The sequence below is a fragment of the Sander vitreus genome, chromosome 10 (genome assembly GCF_031162955.1).
Source record: "Sander vitreus isolate 19-12246 chromosome 10, sanVit1, whole genome shotgun sequence".
NCBI lineage: Eukaryota > Metazoa > Chordata > Actinopteri > Perciformes > Percidae > Sander > Sander vitreus.
Window position 1 is genome coordinate 7,882,256 of NC_135864.1, and position 23,977 is coordinate 7,906,232.

The 23,977-nt window shown below is 41.0% G+C and overlaps 1 protein-coding gene across 10 annotated transcripts in view; it reads right to left on the reverse strand.

Moving 5' to 3' along the window:
* Positions 1-23,977, reverse strand: part of rapgef2b (Rap guanine nucleotide exchange factor 2b) — a 117,468-nt gene that overhangs the window by 36,490 nt on the left and 57,001 nt on the right. For 7 of the 10 annotated variants that reach the window (XM_078260120.1, XM_078260124.1, XM_078260122.1 and 4 more), the window contains 3 exons: positions 23,760-23,835; positions 21,473-21,640; positions 13,403-13,420 (listed from right to left, as the gene is read on the reverse strand). In XM_078260120.1, coding sequence (XP_078116246.1) covers positions 13,403-13,420; positions 21,473-21,640; positions 23,760-23,835 — 262 coding nt within the window. The remainder of the gene's footprint in view (positions 1-13,402; positions 13,421-21,472; positions 21,641-23,759; positions 23,836-23,977) is intronic. The other 3 variants (XM_078260127.1, XM_078260125.1, XM_078260123.1) reach the window with 1 other exon arrangement.

Here is a 23,977-nt window from a genome sequence, read left to right on the forward strand (position 1 = left end):
TTCATGATCTGCCCTTTGAGACAGAACCACAATAAAATTGAAGAGCTTGGAGGTGTTGTGGCACTGAATTGATTTGGCAGAATGTGTGACAAGATATTTGGAGACCCTTCTGAGCTGTTTGTGAGGGGAAAAAATTAGAAAATAAGAAATATCTACTCGCAAAGCGCCTTTATGTGTCAGTGACGAGAGAGCCAGACAGTGCAGCTCCTGTGGCACTGAGGTGTGATGTGACTACACTGTGTCAAAGATTGCCATCACGTTTAATTATCTGGATGACTGCACTAACCAAAATGGTCGACCGGAGGGCCCAGTCATTCACTAACTCCCCTCAGGCTGCTATTTCCCATCCCCTCGTCTGGTCGCCTTCACTCTGAACGCCTCCAGCTGACTTCCACGTTGTTATTATTACCGGCTGGGCGTTATTGTGTTAGTGTCTCTTTGTTTGTAACTGTAGTGATGGAGCCTCATCACAATTGCCTCTGATGACTACTGGGACCAAAATAAATTATGGTGCAGTTTATCACTCTCGTGTAATACAAACTTTAGAAGTGGAGTTATGTTGGAGCTACCGATATGACCATTTATATGCATTACTGGACATCTGTTGTAAGAGTGTTGTGGCTTTGAGGCCTTAACTTTATTGGGAGAGGGACTAGCCCATTTTTGGGGTTGTTGACAATCACAAAAATACAGAATATCACCAGCCTTATCCTTTCAGAATATAAATGAATACAATTTAAAAACACCACTGCCCAATAGGAATCAAAGAAAACCTGTACAATTAAATACCTAATTTATTAACATACTCTTCAGTCTGGTTGCACATTCAATGAAAGGAAGTGCACAGAGAGTAAATTGAATATTTTCATTATTGAGAGTACATGGTGTCTATCGATATGGCCTTCCAACTAGCCACTGGAGTGGTCTGTATGTCAATAATAATACCCCCACTGATTTCCACAACCAGCTAGAAAGGTCCCACCTCCTCCCAACAAACCCCCATAAACTACAAGCCCCTCCCCCTGGAAAGGAGGAGAGATAAAGAGAGGGCAGGAAAGAGGGATAAGGGAGAGGATAATAAACACCTAATCCTTTCTCTCCACTCATTTAGGTCATCTGTCTGTCAGCCAATAAGCCAGCGTCCATTCGGTCTATAAGCATGTGAGCCATTCACCTCTTCAGCCCAATGGCATGCAAGAGACTGGGCCAAGATGGATACCAGCACAACAATAATGACACACACTCATTACGCTTTTCCAATCAGTGGCACGACGACACAGCAATACATGTGCAGTGCGTTCTTAACCCAAATCGATCTGCTGAGTCTGTACAAGCACGCTATTGCTTAAATATATTAGCGATATGCTCACCACCAACCATAGCACGAAACTGTGATTTTTCTCCTACCTTATTTCGGTCTCTCTGCACTCCTTTGCTCCGAATTCGGTGCTCTCTCACAAACAAATGAAGTGAGCGCTGCAGAACCTCGAGCCTAAAATACGTACAATCAGCTGTCACAGGAGGATTAAGCATCGCTCTAATGCTCAAGCCACAACACTCAGCTCTGCCTACATGTGAGCAGATGTGGCACTCCTTAAATTACACTGTAGACCTAATGACCTAGATTGCTGGGTGGAAGCCCTGGGTGGAAGCGCTGGCTGGTTCTCAATCTCTTTACCGCCTTTATATATTGGGAGTGAATCTGTGCTAAACTAGATGTCCAATACTGTGGGTGGCCAAGCTCAGAAATTTAACCCTGCCTGGTGTACAAAGCATTAATGGGTCTCGAAAACACCCTCATATTTCCTATGAAAGGAGTGAAATGTAAATTGTTGGTTTAATAGGTTTAAATTATGGAGCAAAACACAACAACAAAATAATCTCTCTTTCTGATTTTAAGCATCTAAAAGCGCCTGAAGCTGTGCTGCTCCTTTCAACATTTCACATGTGGTTTTAACTTTGTTTACTTGTTTAAAAAATGGAGAGCAGCCAATATTGGAAGGCTAAGAGACACATCCCAGAGTTTCCCCTGACCATGGTGACAGCTTCTCGTTTTCCTGAGCCTCATGGATCAAGAGATTAAAACCCTTTCGGCAGGGTGTCCGATTAAATGGGCCTGATATGCTCTCTGGGCTTTCCCCTCCCTAGTTACAGCTCCACCAGTCAGTACCACACAGACCAGCAGTTAGACAAGGGGTGATGATTCCCTACAATGGAGAAATATAGTCCACTTTACTGCTATTACAATCATTGCTGTTCCAGATGTCAATTATGTTATGTTATTATGTGCGAATGTTAGTGGATGCGTAACAAATCTCCAAAAAGTATGTTTGTTTATACAGTTTTCATATTACTGCCAGTGGTTAGCAAGATTATAAGGGACAAAACTGCAAGTAAATAAAGAAAAACATGTTATATTAGTGGAAAAGAGAAGAGTCTCCGTGTCTAGTCACCTGATTTAGCCCAGGAAGGCTAAAACATTTGGGCCTTTGCCTTGAGTGCATAGACATTATTTCATTACAATGTTGAAAGATAAGGAGACAGCATCCATGGCCACACACTCACCAAAAGATAAAGCCATAAATGTCCATAAAAACCTAATAAATCAACTTTAATTGTACTATGATGGCGTCAACGTGTGCCTTGTTGCAATAAAGATAAACTGCAGCTATAAGAATGGAAATCACAGGTCTCCAGAGGATATAAGCAATCAGGGAATAATACATATAGCAACCAATGGTCATGAGCCTACTATGGTGTCATCATTCCTGTAATAACATCTGGTGGCTGTTATTGACTCTACCCATGGTGGGTTTCCCGCTGGGCTAAATGAATATTTACTCAAGCCTCCATTTGTATGCTAAAAACATAAGAAAACAAAAATCAAATGAAGGGGTTAGACAGAGAAGATAAAAAAAGAAAAGAGACCGAAGAGGTAAACATACAAATCTAAAGAGCTTCTCCAAGAAAAAACAAAACAGCAGAATATATAGCTAACTAACATGCTGAAAGATAATTGCAAAACAAGCCAAACTTAGTTACAGCACCCATGTCTCACTATATTTTATTTTATTACCTACTTGTGTTAACTTTCTGATTTGTCTGCTTGTTTTGTCTAACTTGAAGTGGACGTGTGTCAAGTTTTCATCGTGTTTTGGCTGTAAAAAACATTCCATCCTGCCAATAACAATTGTTGAATTAAAATGATACTACTGCTAATGCTACTTGACAACAAATTTGTTGTTTTGCTTTGTTAAAAGTAGTAACCCTATGATACTCCTCACTTGGCCAAGTGTGTTTGCTAGATTCCTGGAAAACCAGTCAAATCAATGTTGAAAGATCTATTTCAATGAGGTTATTACTGAAATGACTTAATGACTTATACTATATACTAATACTATAGATTATTACAATCATACTACATTAGCAAGACATGCCAATTGTGCTGACATCAAGGTACTGTATATTCAACATCAATATACTATTGAGCACCACACTGTATGTAGTACCTAAAACCTTGTAAAATCCCAGAGATGTTAGAGGAAACATTAGTATCCACATGAAGAGTATCCTTTTGCATATAAAAAGCGTTAAATAAAATGTAATACATTGCATTCTTTTAAGTAAAATAAAATTGGGTTCATAATTAGGTTTTAAACATGCAATTATATAGTTTTAGGTGTTATGAAAAATAGCCTCTTAGAAAGAGATTATTGGGGCCCTTGGTATCCTACAGTATAAGGCCTCCCTGCTGCACAAACTGCCAGGAAGGTGGATGAGATATGTCATCAACAATGACACATCTATGACTATTATAGGAATATTAAGGTGATTTTTCGTTCAGCATCTGTGCTCTGTGAACCAGGAACCGACTATCAGTGTGATTTACAGCCCTGCCTCTGTGTGTCTATGTGGTCCCGACTTGTTAATGATGCCAGCACGCGCTGACAGCCGATCAATCCATTTACCGTTCAAGTGCAGATCAGCACAAGCCTCCCGAGTGTCTGCTGGAGCTGCTTCCAGCACCACGGACAGCGCCACCAGCAGCAGCACCATATTAACTAAAGGGTCAAACTAGTACTTTGGCTGTGAGGCAGAAACACCCCAAAAATATCAGCTGTATTCCTGTAGTCATTTTCTGCTTTAAAGTAACTCGTTCTGCATCACGTAGCCTACGATAACGCCATACCAGGGCTGTAACAGCTCACGGAGGTGAAGAGGTGGGGTAACAGAATTTAGGGCAGCTTCATTTCTGCACACATGACATCACCTCCAGTCAAACCACCCTGATGTTTTGCTTGTACAGATTTTACTTATCACCAATGCAAAAGACACCTGGCGTGATTCATTTCATGGGCACATGCTAGGGACCTGCAATCAAATATTGTCATCTCAGTGCGTCGTAAAACATAACGAGGGCTGAGACGTCGGTCGTTAAACACACACATGTGCACCGCTGGATGTGAGTGTGCGCCTTTAACCAAAGGGAAATTCTGTAAGGGCATCGACACAATGCGTTATTGAATGATTATTAGCCACATAGCGTACTGACATGGTCATTATATTTGTTAAAAATATATTTAGCCTAACCTATTATGTATAGAGTCCTTAACATTCACGCGAGTGTGCTTGTGTCTGCGCGCGTGAGTGACAGCAAGCACATGGCGGCCGTTTCTAGTACAACACACTGACACACATCGGAGGCTCGACAGGGCAATAATCAGCCTCTGGTGAGCCCGGTCGGGTTTCTGACGCGTCCTTGGCCTGCCCTGCGTTCATTCATCTTGTGGAGGCTCGATAGAAATCCGATGCACGTCCATTATACGGCCGGTAATCATATCTAGTGGGTCATAAATGAGGGAGAGAGAGAGAGAGAAGAAGAAAAAAAAAGAAAGCTGAAGAGAAGACGTTGCACGTCGATAGGCTACTTACCGGGGTTTTATCTTGCTGGCTCGGGACTCCATTGCTGTCTGATGCTGCTAATGGTTTCATAATGAAAAAATGTTCACCGGGCTAAAATCTAACATCCCGGACCTGCTCTATGCTACAGCATAGAGCCCCATCTTCATCCAAACCGCCTGCCCTCTCCCCTCCCTCGGCTGCTCTGTCTCTCTGGAAGGAGGCGGCGGCTTGACAGTTTGGGGAGTATCCGCTGTTCCTTGGCCTGATTAGGCTCTCCAAACCAACACCAGCTTCTGCGTTTATCCCAGCCTCCCCGCTGCTTCCCACAGAAATATATTAAAACCAAAGAGGAGGAGGAGGAGGAGGAGAGATAAAAAGAAATATCCTTTTATCCAAGCGAAGACGAGACAGATTTGTTTTCTTTCCGTGCACTTGACAATCACATCTCCGGCCGGAGGACAGCGGCGCGCCGATAATAAAGCAGAAAACAGGAAAAGATGAGAAAAAAATGGCTGACAACACTTTCACTCACGTTTGCTCCCTCCGCCTTTCCCTCTTTCTTCCCTCCCTCTCTCGAAAGTAAAGCTACACACTCGGAAACACAAACGCCTTTATGCACGATTACATTATTTGAAGACTGAGACGCCTGCAGCCTCCACCGTGGTACTGTACGTTAAACCCAGCGGTTTGTTTGTAACGGGAGCGGGCGGGCGGGTGTGTGTGTGTGTGTGTGTGTATGTATGTGTGTCAGGGGGTGGAGGAGGGGAGGTGGGTTGATGCTGGATGTGGAGGTTTTTTTTTGGGGGGATAAGGACCTCCTCCTTGCCAGACAGTGAGAGCAGCCACTATGGTTGTGTCCCTCTGGAAGGCTTACTACACCCCCAGCGCAGATAGAGAGAGATAGAAAGAGGAGAAGGGCGGATGAGAAAATGAAAGTGAGGAGGAGAGATGAGAGGGAGAGACGAAAGGGGGTGACACACAAGAGCAAAACGTTAGTTAAGAGCTGACACACAGTCGAGAGGTGGGAGGAAGTACATACATTCAAAAGGTAGCTAGATGGATGATAGAAGGGTGAAGGGATGGAGGGAGGAGAGGAGCACAGTGCGGGTAATGCCATTACCACGCTCACTCCGGCACAAGACCGCGGCTGGAGCCGGTTGGCATAGTAACGGAATGAAGGAAAGCCATTTCCTGGGCGGGGAGACAGAAATGGAGACAGCAGCACTTCCTCTTGAGAGAGTGAGAGTAAGTCAAGGAGGTAGGCACACAGAAAATGGGAAAAGAGTAGCGTAATTTCTCGAGAGAATGAGTAAAAAGACAGAGATGAAGCTGGAAGATGGAGGAGAAAAAAAGTATTCAAAATGAGCACAGAGACTGGCAGCAATGATGTCACTCTGTCACTCAGCTGAAATAGCCATGGCAACTGGCTGAGAACACCCCCCCCCCCACACACACACAGCCATCCAGCCCCCTACACACCCTCCAGGGCTTTCAGTTGCTGTGGCGACAGAAGCAGCTAGACAAGGCAAAATGGAGGAGGGAGGAGGGAGGGGAGCCGTGTGTGTGTGTGTGTGTGTGTGTGTGTGTGTGTGTGTGTGTGTGTGTGTGTGTGTAAAAGAGAAGATACACTAGAAGTGGCATTATGCCTCCACTTTAACTTTAGTCAGCTGTAGTACAATGAGCAGCAGCGTCACCAACAAATAAACAATACGTTACACCTTTCTGCTTTGTGAGAGCAAAAGCAAGAGGGAAAATATGTATTCTGTGTGTGCTCAGATGGCAGGCCATGCCTCTAGAGACTCTGGATATTGGATACATACATAGATGGTCCCATATATGAAGGTCTCCTGACAGACAGAGATATTAGGATGGCACTTTAAATGACAAAAAGACGTCACAGGGAACAATGGAGGGGTTTAAAGGCCAACCAAGACAATAAACAACAGAGCTGCTGCAGTATATATCCACATCACAAAAACAACATCCAATTCAGTTCACAACCAAGACACAAAAAGAATTTATATTACCAACTAGAGCTGTCATAATTTACGCTTTATAGCTCACTTCATCAAGAAGTGTCACACCTCAAAAAGTAGTTGTCATTTAGTTGTCACACCATTTTTCTGAAATGTTGATGGTGTCAATCATTTCTCTGCTGTCCTGTTCCACTGCTGTTATTTTCTTGTCATTTTGATGTTTAAAAAAAATAAGACACAGAACAAGTCAATTCCTTTGAGTACAATATAACAGTATAAAGCTGCAATACTTCGCATATTAAGAAAAAGGAGCAACTAAACCAAGCACTGAAACTACTACTACTACAAATATTTTTATGATTGACTATTTGTTTAAGTTATTAATGTAGTGAAAATGCCAAACATGTATTGATCGCAGCTGTTTTTCTATTTTATTTTATTACATTGTATATTTTTTAAGACTTTGACTGTGAGTTAGACAAAACAAGATACCGGAAGATGTCACCTTGGGTTCTGGGAACATCTTTTTTTAACAATTTATTTGCCAATAGCTCAAAAATCAAAACGGGCAATAAAAAATAATAATAAGTTGCAGCTTTAAAAGAATCATGATGCTGAGACTGAGCTAAATTGGGTTTAAAATGTGAAGAAATTGTTCAAACACCAGCATACAAACTCCCACAAATATAAAAAATTTTTTTTGGATGAGGTTAGTGCACATTTTGAGCATTTGAAACGTAAATTTTTTTGATGTACGCAGATCTCCGAGGCTGGAGCTTTTTGTTATGCTGTATATAAAGAGCCTGGATGCTCTGCCTCAGACAATGCCTAGAAAGCAGCATAATGTTTGCTGGTTTTGGAGCTGCTCCAGTCAAAGAACTGGGGAGCTGTGTGGGAGGATGTGAGGGGGAGGGAAGCTGGAGACCCAGTATGACATCACCTCTCCTGCACCGAGCCATGATGTAATGTATCACCACAACAAAAAAGCTCAGGTGCTTTGCTGTGCAGCCTGTTATTAACGTCTCAGACAATTGCCAGGGGAGGGGCGAAGAGGACCGGGGCATCATTACATCACCGCGGCAACGGGGTCGTGTCTGGGGAATATCAGATCTTCCTGCCCAACCCCCTTCGTTTAAAGCTCTCTAGGAACAAACAAGCCAATTAATCTGTTTACTGACTAATCACAAGCTAAATGTAAAGGGAAAGGCAGGGGAGCATCGATCTTAGAGGATTGTGACAGTGACGTGAAAACGCCACTTGAGAATAACATTAATGTACTCGTGCTCAATAGCAGTGTGTGCTAAATGCACGAGGTGGGGGGCGGTGCCCTATCTACCATTTGTAAACAGTCTGTGAACCCGCCGCGGGTGCAATTGTTCATTGCATTTGTAAGGTTGGCCATGTGATGGTGTTTTGCTTGCTGATGCGTAGCATTAGAGTCATAAAAACCTCATTACACTGCTGGATGACACGCCCGTGCACCAACATATGATACACACAGGCAAGAGTTTTAAGGGTGTTACCAGAAAAACGTATCATTACATGTCAACATCTGCCATCCACCTACATTAACTCCTAAATTCTACTTTTTGCCATTTATGTTTAGAAATAGAGTATAAGCCCCCAGTTCACAGAGCACACAACCAGCAGAGCAAGATGAGATTTTTCTGCATATTTTCTGCATCGAAATCATAACACAGCTGAGATAGATTACTAAGGCTCAGTATTTCAGCTCCTCACCCACAATTCTGTGTTTGTGGGACATAAAAGCCACATTTACACTGTATGGTACCGCTCTTCTCGAATCAACTGACTTTTTTGGTACCAGCGTTCTTCATTACCTGCAGACTTGTTTTCCCTGAATATGCAAGTCTTTAAAAACTGGTCACATATGAATATGCAGGGTCATTTTTAAAAAAGGTGAAAAAAAAGCTGGACACTGTAGTTTTTAGCAAAAGTTACCCTATACAAGTAAATTGTGCATTTGTTAGGGACTATTTTCAGCATCAGATTAATACGTGTGTTTGGTGCACTGGTGAGTATGTACAGGAGCAGGATGGTGTGTGGCAAACTTCATCATAATGAAGGAACATGGTGTGGCTAAATTATGTTTTAATGGAGCAAAGAAGAATGAGAGATATAGGCCTTGGATACACAGACAATACTTGTTAGTAGTAGAGATGTTCTACGGCTCCGATACTGCCTAAAACGCTGGTATCGGTATCGGGAAGTACTGGAGTTTACGCACCGATCCGATACCACGTAATAAAGCCCTAAAGAAAATCTACGTTAAAGTAGTTTATTTATGTTCTTTTTCCGTTATAACTGACTGTTAAACTGCATAATAAAAGAACGTTCTGTGGCATTCATGTTCCACAAAGAGTTTAACCTGAGCCAGACCAACAACAAATATAGAAATCATATCCATACAGGGATAGTAGTATACAGTTCTTAAAACATAATAAAATATATGACGCACTGGTATCGGATCGGTACTTGGTATCGGCCGATACGCAAGTTCAGGTATCGGTATAGGGAAGCAAAAAATGGTATCGGACCATCTCTAGTTAGTAGGATCAATACATTTTTTGTTTTGGTCATTTCATGGAATTTGTTTGACAATAAGAAAAACTGTTGCCAGGCTTCTACTTAACATTTAACCACTGACAATTCTGCAGTGCAGAGGAGATTTTCTAACCAAGAAGACAAGGATATCAAGAACGCCAGGGGAAAAAAACCTGCACTTTGAACATCTGACAGCCTGTAGGAACAACCAGTCAGGATCCAATCAAACAAAACTAAATCATATATCACCAGACAAAGAAACGTCCTACATCCTACATGACAATGAGTGAGCTGGTAGTTTTTTCAGTATCTTGCTCATGCATTTCAATAGAACACGTGACTTCTCATGGACACACAGTGGCTATTATAAGCTCAAACTCAACATACTCTGATTTATTGATCTGTGTCTATCCTTGTTCAGTGACTGTGTTTGTAAGCCAACAAAAGGCCTCATGTAGAGGAAATACAGCGCTCCTGACTGCCAGCTCTGTGCATTAATCCTTGAAGTCGGTCCCATTACGACGGCTCTAAATAGCTTCGTTAGAACGAGAGAGATGATCTAATAAAGACTACATTTTCGTAGCTGCTACAGCCCAAGGGATTAATTCATTTATCAAGCTGTTGTCACCTGCATGCTGCTCTGAAAATAATTTGGCAATAACACAGGCAGCAGGGCACGTTTTAAAGATTACACTTGTAGGTTCACAGGGGCGAAACATCTGTCGCTCTCCTGCTACAAGGTGCATCAATCAAAAAAAGTGAATGAAAAGAGAAGCTCTTGGAGAATAAGTGGCAAAGTAAGATTGTTGACAAGTGAGTGAAAAGCTGATCAGTAACTACAGGTTTCCGGTTAAGGTTATAGACTAACTGTCGAAGGTTATGAACTGGAGGTCTTTAACTGTGCAATGCTGGTGGGGGCGTGAAGGAGTGAAGTGATCTTAGTGTATTAATCAGCTACAGGGAGCAACTTTCACCTTTATGTTTCTTGCCCAATGTTCCTGTTTCTGTCCTTTCCATATCAGAAGGAAAGGGAGAGAAAGGAAATCTGAGCTATGTTAACATCAGCATGCTTCTCAAAATGACAATGCTAGCATGCTGATGTTTAGCAGGTATAATTTTGAATGGGACACACACAGCAACTTTCATGGCAACCCATCCAACCAACAGTTGAGATATTTTGGTCTGGACCAATGTGGTAGACTGAAGGACAGACGGAAATCGCCATGCTAAAAACAGCTCTGGCTATATCTTCTAAAGGCACTACAGGCCTTAGCAGAACAAAAATGTTGCTCATATTTCGGAAGATAATTGGTCAAATTGAGACAATATGGTGGTGTTTTATGATTTGCACTGCTTACTAAAACCACACAGGATGAAAGCCATCACGCAAGAGGCAGTTTCCCCACAAACAGTAGCCTCAATGAACCAGAATGTAATGCAGTGCAACACATTTAAGGCTGGAACTATCACAGTGTCTCTCAAATATCCAATATTCAAACTACTTGGCTAGCTCGCTTTAAATACATACAACTATGAGGGGTAAAACTGTTGATGTGTAAAAGGGAAAAGTCTAGGGTGGAGATTATGTCAGATGGAGATTATTCATTATTAAGATTATTTGATGGAAGGTGCGTCAAGTCAGATACAAATGGATCTCTAGGTGAGCAGTAATGGCTCATGTGAAATCTGAAGTGTTAATTGATATAATCTTTTACAGCTTAACAGTTCATCAGATGCGACTTTACGTAAGAATAGGGTACATCATGGCCATTATTAACCCGGTGTTGCAGACATATAAGTACAACATTATGTGAAGGTTTAATAAAAGTCTCTTTTTTTATGTATGCAAGACTACCATTTTAAACTGAACTAAAACACCAAACCACTATGATCACAGCCTTGTGACATTGAGATGCATCCACCAAACATGTGCACCCAACATGAAGCAAGACAGTTCTACAATTTGTATTTTTTAGTCTCATACAAAACATATTTTAAACCTTACTTAACCAGACAAGCAGAATCAGGATCATTATTAATAGATCAAGTATTTCCTGCAGCATCCGACGCCAGCCCACATTGAACAGATCAAACACTTCTGCTGTGAGAGATTTTCATCAAATATAAGAGACACAAACAACAAAAAACTGCGTACTTTGTTATCCTCGCCATGCAGGCTCATTACCATCGAAATAAATGTCATCTGTCAACCCTATCGAAAATATTCAACTTGAAAAAAAGGTCTTTGAATGTCAAAACTGACATGAAAAGCGAATCAAATGTCAGTAAGCATGTTCTGTAACACCGGTTGAGAAATGAACCACAGCCAGATGTAAATGAGTAGCTCGTTTTCCTCATTTGCACAAGGCACAATTTCAGCTGTGTTATCGAGTATGAACACTACCAAAAATATCTGTTCTATTTCCATCAAAGTCTAATATTTGGCTATTAATAACTATAAATACTGATATTGCTTTTGGTGTCTGTGCTGGGAAAGAGACACTTGGGTGTTAAATTTAACAAAACAAAGAAAGACACACTACAATTGACAATAATGCTTTTATTTTTACCGTCTTTACTGATTTAAAAATAACATAAAAGCTCTAGGGCTGAAATGATTAGTCAATAACCAATAAATGTATCGGCAAGTATTTTAATGATTGATTCATCGTTCACGTTTTAAGCAAAAATACCAATTATTCACAGGTTCCAGCATCTGAAATCACAGTAAATTAAATGGTTTTGTCTGGCAAGTCTTTTTTTCTATTTTACGGCATTTTATGGGGCAAATGATTGATTGATAGATTATTTTTGACCATTAATCGAAAATGAAATAATCGTTAGATGCAGCCTTAAAAAGCTCCTCTGAATAAATTTAGACAAACACCCAAAGATGAAGGAATGCAGGAGGCAAGAAAGCAAGAGAAAAAGAAAAGTGTACAATGAACCGTTTTTCTTTCACCGCTACGGTTCCTACATGTCTATTCAAAACTGAGGCTTTTGTATCTGCACAGCTGAATCCGAGCAGGTTGTCACTAAGGACAGCTCTAAAAATAGGAGCACGGCTTTGCTGCGGCCGAGAGTGGCAGGTTTGTTCTCTCTGCTTTCCAATTTCTCAGCAGGTCTGACTGCTCAACACCTTGAGCTCTGATCTTTTAAACCTCTTCCTCATCATCCATTTCTGCTCGGACACGGCAGGACTCCATGATGAAATACTGAAATATGAAATATACTGGTTCCAGACCAATTGGGGAATGGCAATACTAGGTGTACATGCAGTACAAATGGTGAATTCATCTTTGAACAGCTTTGTTATGCTTGGATAAATGTCTTTCAAAGCCATCATAATCACAACACTTAGCACATTAACAGCACCATCAGTAGATTGCCTCAACAGTGAGGCAAGACCCAACAGAACCACACCCACACAGCAGGAATAATATAATCCATAGAGCCAAAAGACCATTACCAAGCACATCAGCAGAGAGGCACGGTGTTTGAGATATGAAGCACCTCAATCAGCTAAATTGTTGCCATTATCTCAGTTTACAGGCCCATAAGCTGTACCAGAGTGATGTTTATCATTTCTCTTTCATCAGCCGGCGACGTGATGAAGTCCATTCTCAACCAAGCATGCTCATTTTTTTAGATCAAAAACAGGATAATATGTATGAGCAGAAGACAGAGCGTTATGTTGTTGCTGTAGAGGTAATACAATTGAAGTGTGATGCAGGCTTCCCTCTGCGCCTTTATCAGCCTCAATGCCAGCAAATGGAAGTTAGAGTATTTATTAAGGGAGTCTACCAGAAGCTACAGATACCACAAATGGGGAACAGACGCAGATAAAAGCACCAGTGGAAACACAAACACAGGCAGCTAGGAAACGCAGAAAAGCAGAACACACACACACTCACATACAGTAAACACACGACAAACAACATTGTTAATAGATACGGTACCTGAGGTTTATTGCATTCCTGGGAGCCAGGTTAAAGGAGCGAGCCATGAAAAGAAGCAGAGGAAATGAAAGTTATCAGACATGCCACTTGCCAGTCGAGGATGTGAGAAATTGCAGGTGAAAGCTTCACCGACATGTTAAAATGCAGCGTTCTGCACCAAACTGAGATAAAACGTCTATGTTAGACAGAGACTGAATGTTGCTGCATGGGACTGCATCCTAAAATCTTGTGAGTCCAAAAACTTACATTATGCCTACTGAGAATACAAACTTTTATTAATGACTTCCTATGGCAGACAATTCAACTCCTGTCAATGTTCGACCAACACCTTGAAACAAGTTTATTTGTACTGACAACAAATATTATATCAACCTACTGGCATAATCCCATTGTTCTGGGACTCAGCAGATTGATTCATTTTCAAGGTGAAAATTCTACTTTCTAAGTGCTCTCATAGTCAAGGACAGGTATGGAACACACAGACACACACATTATTATTCTGGCTTGCACATGCATCCATTCAGCATGCCTGCAGATTACTGAACAGATCACTTTAACTTCTGAACCTCCTCATTATTATTATTATTATTACTTCGGGACATTATTCAACCTCTAAACAGACAATACGACTCTGATTATAAGGTGTGATGTGGGGTGGTTTTAAAAATCACTTTATCTTTTCCAAATTAACTTTGAAACCTTTGGCACAATTACCTTTAAACACGCGAGACAATAGTGGAGAAATCCCTGAGCCTCCATCTCATTCCTCTACCAGACATAATTAAAATTGAGCCTGTTTCTACATGAAAACAATCACACCTTGCTCGTTGCTTTGCCAGGTTGAATGATCCTACGAGAGATTATATTTTTCAAATCAGTCAGCCAGAGAGAGAAAAGCTACCTTCAAAGTAAAGAAAATACTTGAATTTAAGCTCACATATACTAAGAGAGTACTCTGCACTTTAGCTGCTTATGCTAACCGAGCTTTACGGGCTGGATGAGCTAATTCAATACACAATATTATTGAATGAATAGCTGGATATTTTGGGAAATACACTTATTTGATTTCTTGCCTTCTCTAGTTAGATGGAAAGATCAATACCATGTTAAAAAAAAAAGCCAGCAGCCGGTTAGCTTAGTGTAGCACAAAGACTGGAAACAGAAGGAATCAGCTAGCCTGGCCCTAGAAAACCACAACATGTATTTATACTCCGATTTGTGAAGGGATTTAAACAAATGAGATATCATTTCTTAATTGGTGAGCTTTAGAGGTGCTGGTAGGCTGATTTGTTACCTTTGGACTGACCCAGACTAGCTGCTTGCCCCTGTTCCTAGTCTTTATGCTAACATAATCTAAGCTAACTGCCCGCTGGCTGTAGCTTTATAATATAGAAAGGCATTAAAATGTCAGCTCTTGTGCATTGAAAGTTCACTCTTCTGAATTGCAAATTTGATACAAATGCAATTCATTTCTCAGCCCTAATAACAGGCTAGTCAACAGTGGGAGTAAAGTTAATGTGAAGTGAAGCTGTGCTATAAAGCAACCACATACAATAATACCCTGTGGAGCCAATCTTTGCATTCATTTACTACAATTATATTGTTGTCTCAGAATCATCTCATACAGAGGTTTTATATTTAAAGCTTTAGTGCGTAACTTTTTCATAATAATGAACGTCCGTTACTTTCCTTGCGCGATCACGGAAGGTTTGTGTCATGTGGATGCACCGACAGAATTGTTAGAATTACTTAGAATTCCTCATGGGGGAGACAGAAACTACGCACTACAGCTTTAAGAGCTTTCAAACATAAATACTTGTGAGGGAATCACGCTCATCTGCAATAACTCCCCTTCCATATATATCTTAAAGCAATTAAAAAGTAGTCAGAAGGTAAGTGAGCAATGTCACTGTCAAGGACGCTCCAACAGAGCACGGTTGCTGATGGGCACATTGGCTGTTGCAGAGATTAAACCAGTGACCTCTGATTACAGGGGCGGCCTCGCTAACCACCAGGCCGCCCGGGTGGAGGAAAAGGGTAAAAAGAGTATTGATTGTCTGCCTCCTGCTGCTTGTATAATTATAGAACAGCTGTTTGGAGTCTTGGATGCCCTACTGTCCAGTGAGTAAACCCGGAGAAGGAATATTACTCATCTGCTCAGAGAGTTTGGGGTATCTGGGGCTAAGGAGGAGTTTAAAAGAAAGCAGAAGAGATGAGAAGGAGTACCAAAGGGCCCTGATGGCAGCCACGTCAACATTTTATTTCAAACTGAGTGACAGCACAAGGAGAAAATCTGTGTGTGTGTGTGTGCAGCAGAAGCAAATGGCTGTTGATATTAGAGTAAAAGATAGCATGTTTGAGATAAAATTCAAAATTAAGAGGGACTGAGAACTGGAGCTTATGAGCCTTTGCGATGGAGAATACGCAAAGATCAAGTGCGTGTGTGTGTGTGTGCGCGTGTGCATGAGTACACCAAAGAGAAAGAGAAAGAGAAAGAGAGAGAGAGAGAGAGAGAGAGAGAGAGAGAGAGAGAGAGAGAGAGAGAGATATGCTAGAAATAACTGCTGTCCATTCTGAATAAGGCACCCAAGTGTTAACCGACTGCTCTGAGCACACAGGAGACATGTGTTGAATCATAAACACTCTCCTCTTTCACTGCCCTGATTTATCCAGGACCCATATACGGACACAGAAATGTATTTTTATATATCTATCCTAATCCTTTTAAATTCCTGGATCTCTGCTTCTAATGATGGCAAACTACAAATGTAAGCTCAAACTGACAGCTGTGTTCATTTTCAGGCATGAACATCAGCTGCATGATCCCTCAAGTAAAACGTGGCATTTTTCACATAACAAGATACATTTAACAAGAAGAAGAGCATAACTTCCTTCAGCTACATGGAGATAAAACTTCACTCATGGGCAGAGATAGGGGTAAAAAAAAATAAATTAAAGAGGACTATCCTACATCCTACCTTAAATCAAAAGCTTTCCATGTTTAGTGGTAGGTGTGGTCTTTGACAATAAATCTGACCAGTGCAATAAAAGTGTAGCCCAAACTGTCATCTTTTACCTCAGAATTTTTGCAAAGGTCCGCCTATTCCTCTGAAAACACTAACGCATGCTCAGGCACAAAAAATAAAAACCTGCATTGTTGTAATGCACCAGTAATAAAAAACAGAAGCTTATGTACAACTCCTGCCATGACTCCTGAATAAACCCAACTTTAATCGCTACCAACATTGACACAACAACAGTGATTCACACAGGTTGGGTTTTGTGCTCATTGATGGTGGCTGTTTTCCCAGTTGCAAAAACAACTGAGTCAATCACAGCTTTGTAGGCGGGATTAAGAATGGGGACTCCTGTGAGTTAAAAAAAAAAAAATGCCACTATCAACTATCAATCAACTATGGATGAGATTAACGCTGATACAGGTTGCTTTAAGTAAATTTACAGAAATGCCATTACATTCACATATTTCTTTGACTATTGGCTTCTGTGTCACCTTCAATTCATTCTTAGGCTACTTCGTAGATGCATTTCAGACAGACCCTTCATATCTCTGGTGATCATTCTAATCAATCTCAAAGACTACAACAAAAGCAAAAGCATTTTTTAAGCTCCTCTGGCTCTGAATCAGCCTCACAAGAGACCTGAGGGTACATGAGACTATTGGCAACAAATCTTACAAAAAACATATTTAATTGCCGTTTCATGTTGCCATTATGTTGTTGAGTTGTGAAGCATGTTAATGGATTTCAAGAAAAGTTCAAGACCGATAGACATATTGTAACCTTAACCAGCTAATGAAATGTATCTAACAAAGACTATCCCACACTTATTCTCTCTCCAGTGATAACTGTAAAACAGATCCAAATGAAGCCATTCATTTGCATGAATATAAGGCCAGACTCTGTATTTAAAAACGTTCAAGAAATAACTTGAATTATGTTTGAACCCTGAAAGCCAAATAATCCTCACTTCATACAGAAAATAGCAAGTAGGGGCTGGGCTGAGCTGTGTGTGTGTCAGCACTCCCAGTGGGAGTTCCACCGCTGGGTTACAATTACATTTATATTTTAGGTATTAAGCTGGCACTCTCCAGACGAACTTACAATGACTGAGCATGTTCAGTGTGTTGCTCAGGGACACACAACTGCTCACAGACACTGCCCACAGCAGGAATCAAACCAGTGACCTTATAGTTACAGAACACTTTCTCACCAACAACGGACCTTTTTCACAGCAGACATTTTGACTTGTCATAGTAGGAAAAGCACCGCTGAAATTGATAACCTTACTGATGGACTGTGACTGGAAGTGTCCCAGTAAGCTATTTCAGTGAGTCCGCATGCACAACACCAGGGCCTCTCCTAAGTGGAATGCAGCCACCATTAACAGTTTTGAATACACCTGTGCCTTTCCCACTATGACATATCAACATGTCTGCCGTGAAAAAGGTCTATGAAGGCCACTCTGCTACTGGCAAAGCATTAGCTATTTCAGGATTGAATGCAATACTAGAGGATGGAGGCTGGCCTTGGTGTGTCACATCTTATCATGTTCACAGAAGCAGAGCTTAGCTGTTAAGTTTTAAATGACAGGTTTCACACTTAATAAAATGAAATAACCTAATCTTCAAATAACCAACAATTTACCTTTGTTTCCTAACATGTTTTCTCTTCAAATACAACATTTGTAACTGAGTTCATTTGCTCAAGTACTGTACATGAAGATCATTTTAAGGTATTCGTAAAATATGTTGCATTGTTACAGAATTAACTACCCAACACTATGGTTAACAGTAACTAACAGCTACAACAATGCTACGAACATATAAATGCATCAGTAATAATAATCCAATATTAAAATATTTACAACTCCGACCAGGGGGCCACAATGTGTACGACATAATGACTACTTTTAATTTGGACACATTTTGAAGGTAATACTGTAGTTTTACCTAGTAACATTTTGATTATAACAATTTTACTTGTAACAGAGTAAAAGTATTTTTAATTTTTGCTATTTATAGCTTTACTTCCAACAAAAAGATCTTCTTCCAACACTGTTTATCCTCTTTATACTAAGAAGGGTTTTATGGTCTGCCAGCATCGTCCTGTCTGTGACATAAATTAAGATAAAATCCAACATTTGAGTTTATTAATCAATCAGCAGAAATTAATCAACACCGTTGATAACTGATTAACAATTTAAGTCACTTATCAAGCAAAAATGCCTAACAATCACTGGTTCCAGCTTTTAGCATGTGAGGATGTGCCATCTTTCTCTGTTTTTTAGAATTGTACATTAAATATCTTTGAGTTTTGGACTGGACAAGACATTTGAGACATCAACTCTTAACTTTTTCAGTATTTTATGTCATGTATAGACTAAACAATAAAAAAAACAATGAAAATCAACAATGAAAATAATCATCTCAGCCCGAAATAAAACAGATTTGTCTAGAGTATTTCTCACGTTCGAAGAGCTTTAAAACCTTCAGATCAGTGGCTCCGCTGATGTTTTCGTACCTCTCATCACATCTGCCTTCATAGGAGTGACTAAGCTGAATTAAAACCTTGCCTGCTGGAGAGATTTCCTTTCTTCAATCCCAATTTTCTCCTTGGTGCATTTTTCACCTCCTAAATACGCCTTGGGGTAGGAGGGAGGAAAATCGGAGCGGTGCCTGGCATTCTAAATGCTGGAGATTAGCTTGCTATGTCAGCTTAGCATCCGCCCAGATTCAGCTTCTCTGTCGCTCTGCTCCCCTCCACCCCTCTGTCAGCAGCAGCAGCAGCAGCAGCGTACTGCACTCTTGTTAAGTTAGCTCCCTTTCCTACTGTACTTCTAAGTGCACTCGAGCAGAGCCCATTTGGGACTGCTGGTTGCCATGGCACCCGCTCCATCCTTCCCACAGGAACGGCACTAGAGCGAGGAGAGTTGAGGGTGTGACAAGAGATGTCGGGCCATGCGAAAGTTCAGTGCAGTCTTTTGAAACAAAAACACAGCGAGTCTAAATTTAGGAAACAGGGTGGGGCTGGAGGGAGGCAGGAGGAAGATGACGTTTGCAGCATTTTCCCCTTTTTAAGCGTGATTGTTTTACAATGTTCCAAGTACAGTGGGTACACTGACAGAGCCCCCGCGGGAACTTCAGGAATGAAGGGAATGCAGTGAAATTGTGCAGAACAGGAAATGCTGTGTGTAACAACTGTATGCTGGGTATTTGCATCATTAGTGTGAAAAGGCTGTGCTTCCTATTCCCAGGGAAAGAAAGCACAGAGGGGAAGAGGCCTGGCGCAACGCAACGGGGAAACTAACTCTCTCTCTGCTGGAGTTGAATCCCTTCACATGGGTAAAGTCAATACTCTTCCACACAAGTATGGACACTGTGATTGGATGAGGCTTCACACTGTCAGAGCACCAAACCCCATTTCTTCTTTCATTCTGTCATCCATCTATTTTTCAACTATATATAAAACAGTGTTTGCTGCTTTGTCCAGCCACTAACATGGTGAAACAGGATTTAATTAGTAGAAGTACTGTCTAAGAACTGTTGCACTGTTGAGAATGTATTTATAAGAATTAAACCGCTGTAAGACTCATGAAAGAAGGCACCATCTGAGCCCCACAAACTTTTTTCCAACCTCTCTTCTTCCTCCTCTCTTCTTCCTCCTCCATTTCCTCTCTCTACATAGTTCTGACGTAAACAACTATTAAATTACAATATACTGTATTCACATCGTCAACTGCTGTCCTCTTCTGCATCTTATGTACGGCAAAGAAATTGCCTGTAATTTTCCAAAGCAAGACAGTGCTACATTTCAGAATCATATTTTGTCTTCATAAATGAACAGATTACCTTTATGTAAATGTTACATCTTAATAGTGCTGGAACGTCTTCTAAACAGTCTCACTTTTTCCAAGTTAACCTGTAAATAAATGCCTTTACAAAATGGCACTGCTAAAAGATATTTTGTTTTTATATGTTTCATTTAAATGTTCAACAGTCAACGGAGGTACACCAGTATGCATGGTGCTGTGCAGTTCTTTAAAACGGTGGTTTTCAACCTTTTTGGATTGTGACTCCATTATATGAAGCCATGCTTATGAGAATTGTGAGGTCAGAGGATGTGCGTAAAGTTGTGCACTACTTCACAAGACAGAAGCAAATATTAGAAAAAAGTCCAAAAACGGACAGAATTGCATGTAGCAGAGTTTCGATTTTTATTATTTTCTACCACAAAAATCGTCTTGGTTCAATGATCATCAAACAGCAACATGCATTTGAGGAAAAGTTTAATTCTCTAGGGCACACTTTACCTGTAAATCCAAGGAATTGTTACATGTATAACATAATTATTATTATTATGTTACATAACCATATGCACCTTGAATTTGCTTTGGAATATGCTGACATTTTAATCATCCTCATAACGGCAGAGACAACTTCAGACAAGAGATAAAACGAAGCATTGGTGAGGAGTGTGTTATGGTGCAAACGCTGAATAGAAAAATGCTAAAAACCTCAAAAGTCACATCAGAAAGCTTTTCTGACAACATTGAGAAGCACAAACAAACAGATTTTCGAAGACGCACGTATAGCGCAGAGAACCTACAGTATTAAGGATGCTCAACAAACTACAAACATTTATTACAGAGAGGGTAGATCGACACACTACAGCCAGCAGAAGCTAAAAAAAACATTACACACAAGTGTAGCCATGGTAATCTAGCAAGGACGGGTAAAACAACAATTAAACAGCTCAGTGCAAAGATTAGGAATACAGGCTCGAAAATGCCCCTTTAGGGGACATGGGTACCCTTCCCCAGGACACCAGACATCAAAACAGAACAAACTACAACCGAGGGCCAGCTATAGCACAGAGAGAAAACACAAAGTCATGACACAGGGAAGACACATGTTCAGCTTCGATCTGAAGCAAGACTGCACAACAGGTTCTCAAGAAGCAGCACACCACAAAAACAAGAGCAACGCTGAGCGCACAGCGATCCACCGCAGCAAGGGTAAGCACAGAACTGTAGCACAGGGCTGCAACTCACCGTGTGGTATCCCCGGGCTATGGGTGGCTTTCCGGTGGGGTACGGATCCACGGTGTCGATGATTGTCTGCCGCTCCCCTTTCTGGTTGATCTTCCGAAAGCGCCGACGGGACTGTCTGTGCGAGGCTTGCCGCTGAAAGTACTCCTCATTTTCATCCATATAGTCCACCTGGAAATGATAGTGAAGGAGAGAGACAGAGTGAGGGGGGAGTGGCTCTCTTCATCTTCATTCACGCCCCCAAAACACACACACACACACACACACACACACACACACACACACACAATCCCAAAAACCAACCTCCTATACTCAATTTACAATTCCTCCCACCTCCACCTCTTCCCTGCCTCCCGCCCCTCTCATTGCATAATAACAGAAGTGTGTGTGGGCTGCACACCTACGTCAAAGGGTGCTCACAACACGAAAAGAGAGACAGAGGGAGAAAGAGAGTGAGGTATCTGGAGTGAGGGAGGGAGATGGTGAGATTGATTGACAAGACAGTGATAAACAGAGATGGAGTCTGAGAGAGTAAAAGACGAGCTGATGAAATAAGACACACTCAACTCTCTCCGTCTCTGTTAGACGTATTAACCACAATTAAATTACATGTTTAAACACGATAAAATCTATGTTTCCATTTTTAATGATTTGAAGGCAGGAAAAAAGGAAAATTTTCCAAGTGGAAACTGGCACAGAATGCCACTTTGACAGAGCAGGCAGTGAAGTTATATTCTGCAGTTTTCTAAAGTATTATTGGTTAAATAGGACCACTCTGTTGCTTGGCGGCTTTGGGTCATGCGGCTGGAATGACATATTTATGTTTCTTTTTTTCTTCGTCTTGGACCCATTCCTCCTCTCACTCACTACTTTTCACTGCGGCTTCACATTTCACATCGCGCAGCCTTTGGAATTACACCACAAAAATCTCTCTCTGCCGTACCGACTGCTGCCATGACAACGGCAGGGGAGCCTTGTGTGATCGAGAGCATAAGTGTGATTGTGTGTCTAATTGCAAATCTCAGAGCAATGTGTGCATGCATGTGTGTATGTGTGTACAGTACGGACATGTGAGCAGCTTATTATTTCTTTTCTTTTGAGGTGTTAGTCGATTTGCGCATATTTGTAACTGCATGTGTGTGTCATTGTGTGTGTAACTCAAACTTGTAGCAGGGGGGTTTAATCCATACATATCTATATTTCAGCAGCACAAAACCCTCCTCAGTAATTACAGGGCGGGTTGGCACCTATTATAGAAAAAGGGGTAAGGCCAGAAAGTGTCTGCAGCGAGCAGAACAGAGGGTGTTATTACCGAGGGGATTGTGAGTAGCTGATTCAGGCTCAGTTAACAGAAGCCCCTCGTTCTACAATGCACACTTATGGAGACACAGCAATTACAGGATGTGATGTGCTGTGGCTGCAGCAGTGCCAACTAGTCGTTATTATATACACTGTTAAGACGTGGGTTATATTTCACGTCTTACTTTAAGATGACAAAGGGGCGGATTTGTATGTGCTAGAAATGGTGGAGAGTGAGTGTGTAGGTGCATGCATGTGTGTGATTTTAAGGTGGCAGTATAATATGCTCTAAACCAAATCCAAAATGAACATATAAATGGTCAGTCAGCCATCAAAATGGTTTTATTTGCCACAGTGTGCACAGTTTTGCTGGCTGAAGTAGTCAAAGTATTTAAACAGCTTTGTTCAGTCCCGCAACACACTGTTGCCTGCAGCCGGCCAACAAATTATTAATCATGTTAATTGTGTTCTTTGTTCCTCTTTCAAGATGAATCTGTTTGAGGATGGATTTGTGAAAGTTATAAATGATAGAACACGTACACTTACAACCATGAAAATAGATTATAAAACACAGCATTTTCCCTCTTATCTTATACTGTATATCATTCATCTCAATCATTCTGTTACTACAAAGTGTGGATAAGGATGAATTTAAATGGTTTTAAGTATTTATCTCTAGAGTTGTAACGATTAGGCGATTAATTTTTCAAGGAAAAATGCAAAAGATTCTTTAGTTCCAGCTTCTCAATTGTGAGGCTATGCTGTTTGTCTCTGTCTAATGTGATATAAAACGGAATATTGTTCAAACCAGAGTTTGACACCGTAAGCAGTGAGTGAGATAGGCCTCTATAGTTTACAAAATAGGTTTTGGGTTGTGTGTTGTGATAGAAAATTATCATTTGGGTGGGAAAGGTTTTGTCAAAATATAAATAACCATTCTATTTCATGTGTTTGACACTTGTGTGCTAAAAGTCTGAAAAGCATGACTCACCACAATCATCTCTGAGGGTTCCAGGACGATGCACTCACATCCACGCCGCAAGCTGCCTGCTGATCGCTTCCCAAAACTGGATTGGAAAAAAGGAATTGAATAAAATGATGAGAAACACAATCTAATACAAACATCTAATAAAATCGGTGCAGTCTAATGTGTATTTGAAATCTGTAAATGGTATGTTTCTTTTGAGTTTGGACTCTCACACCGACAGC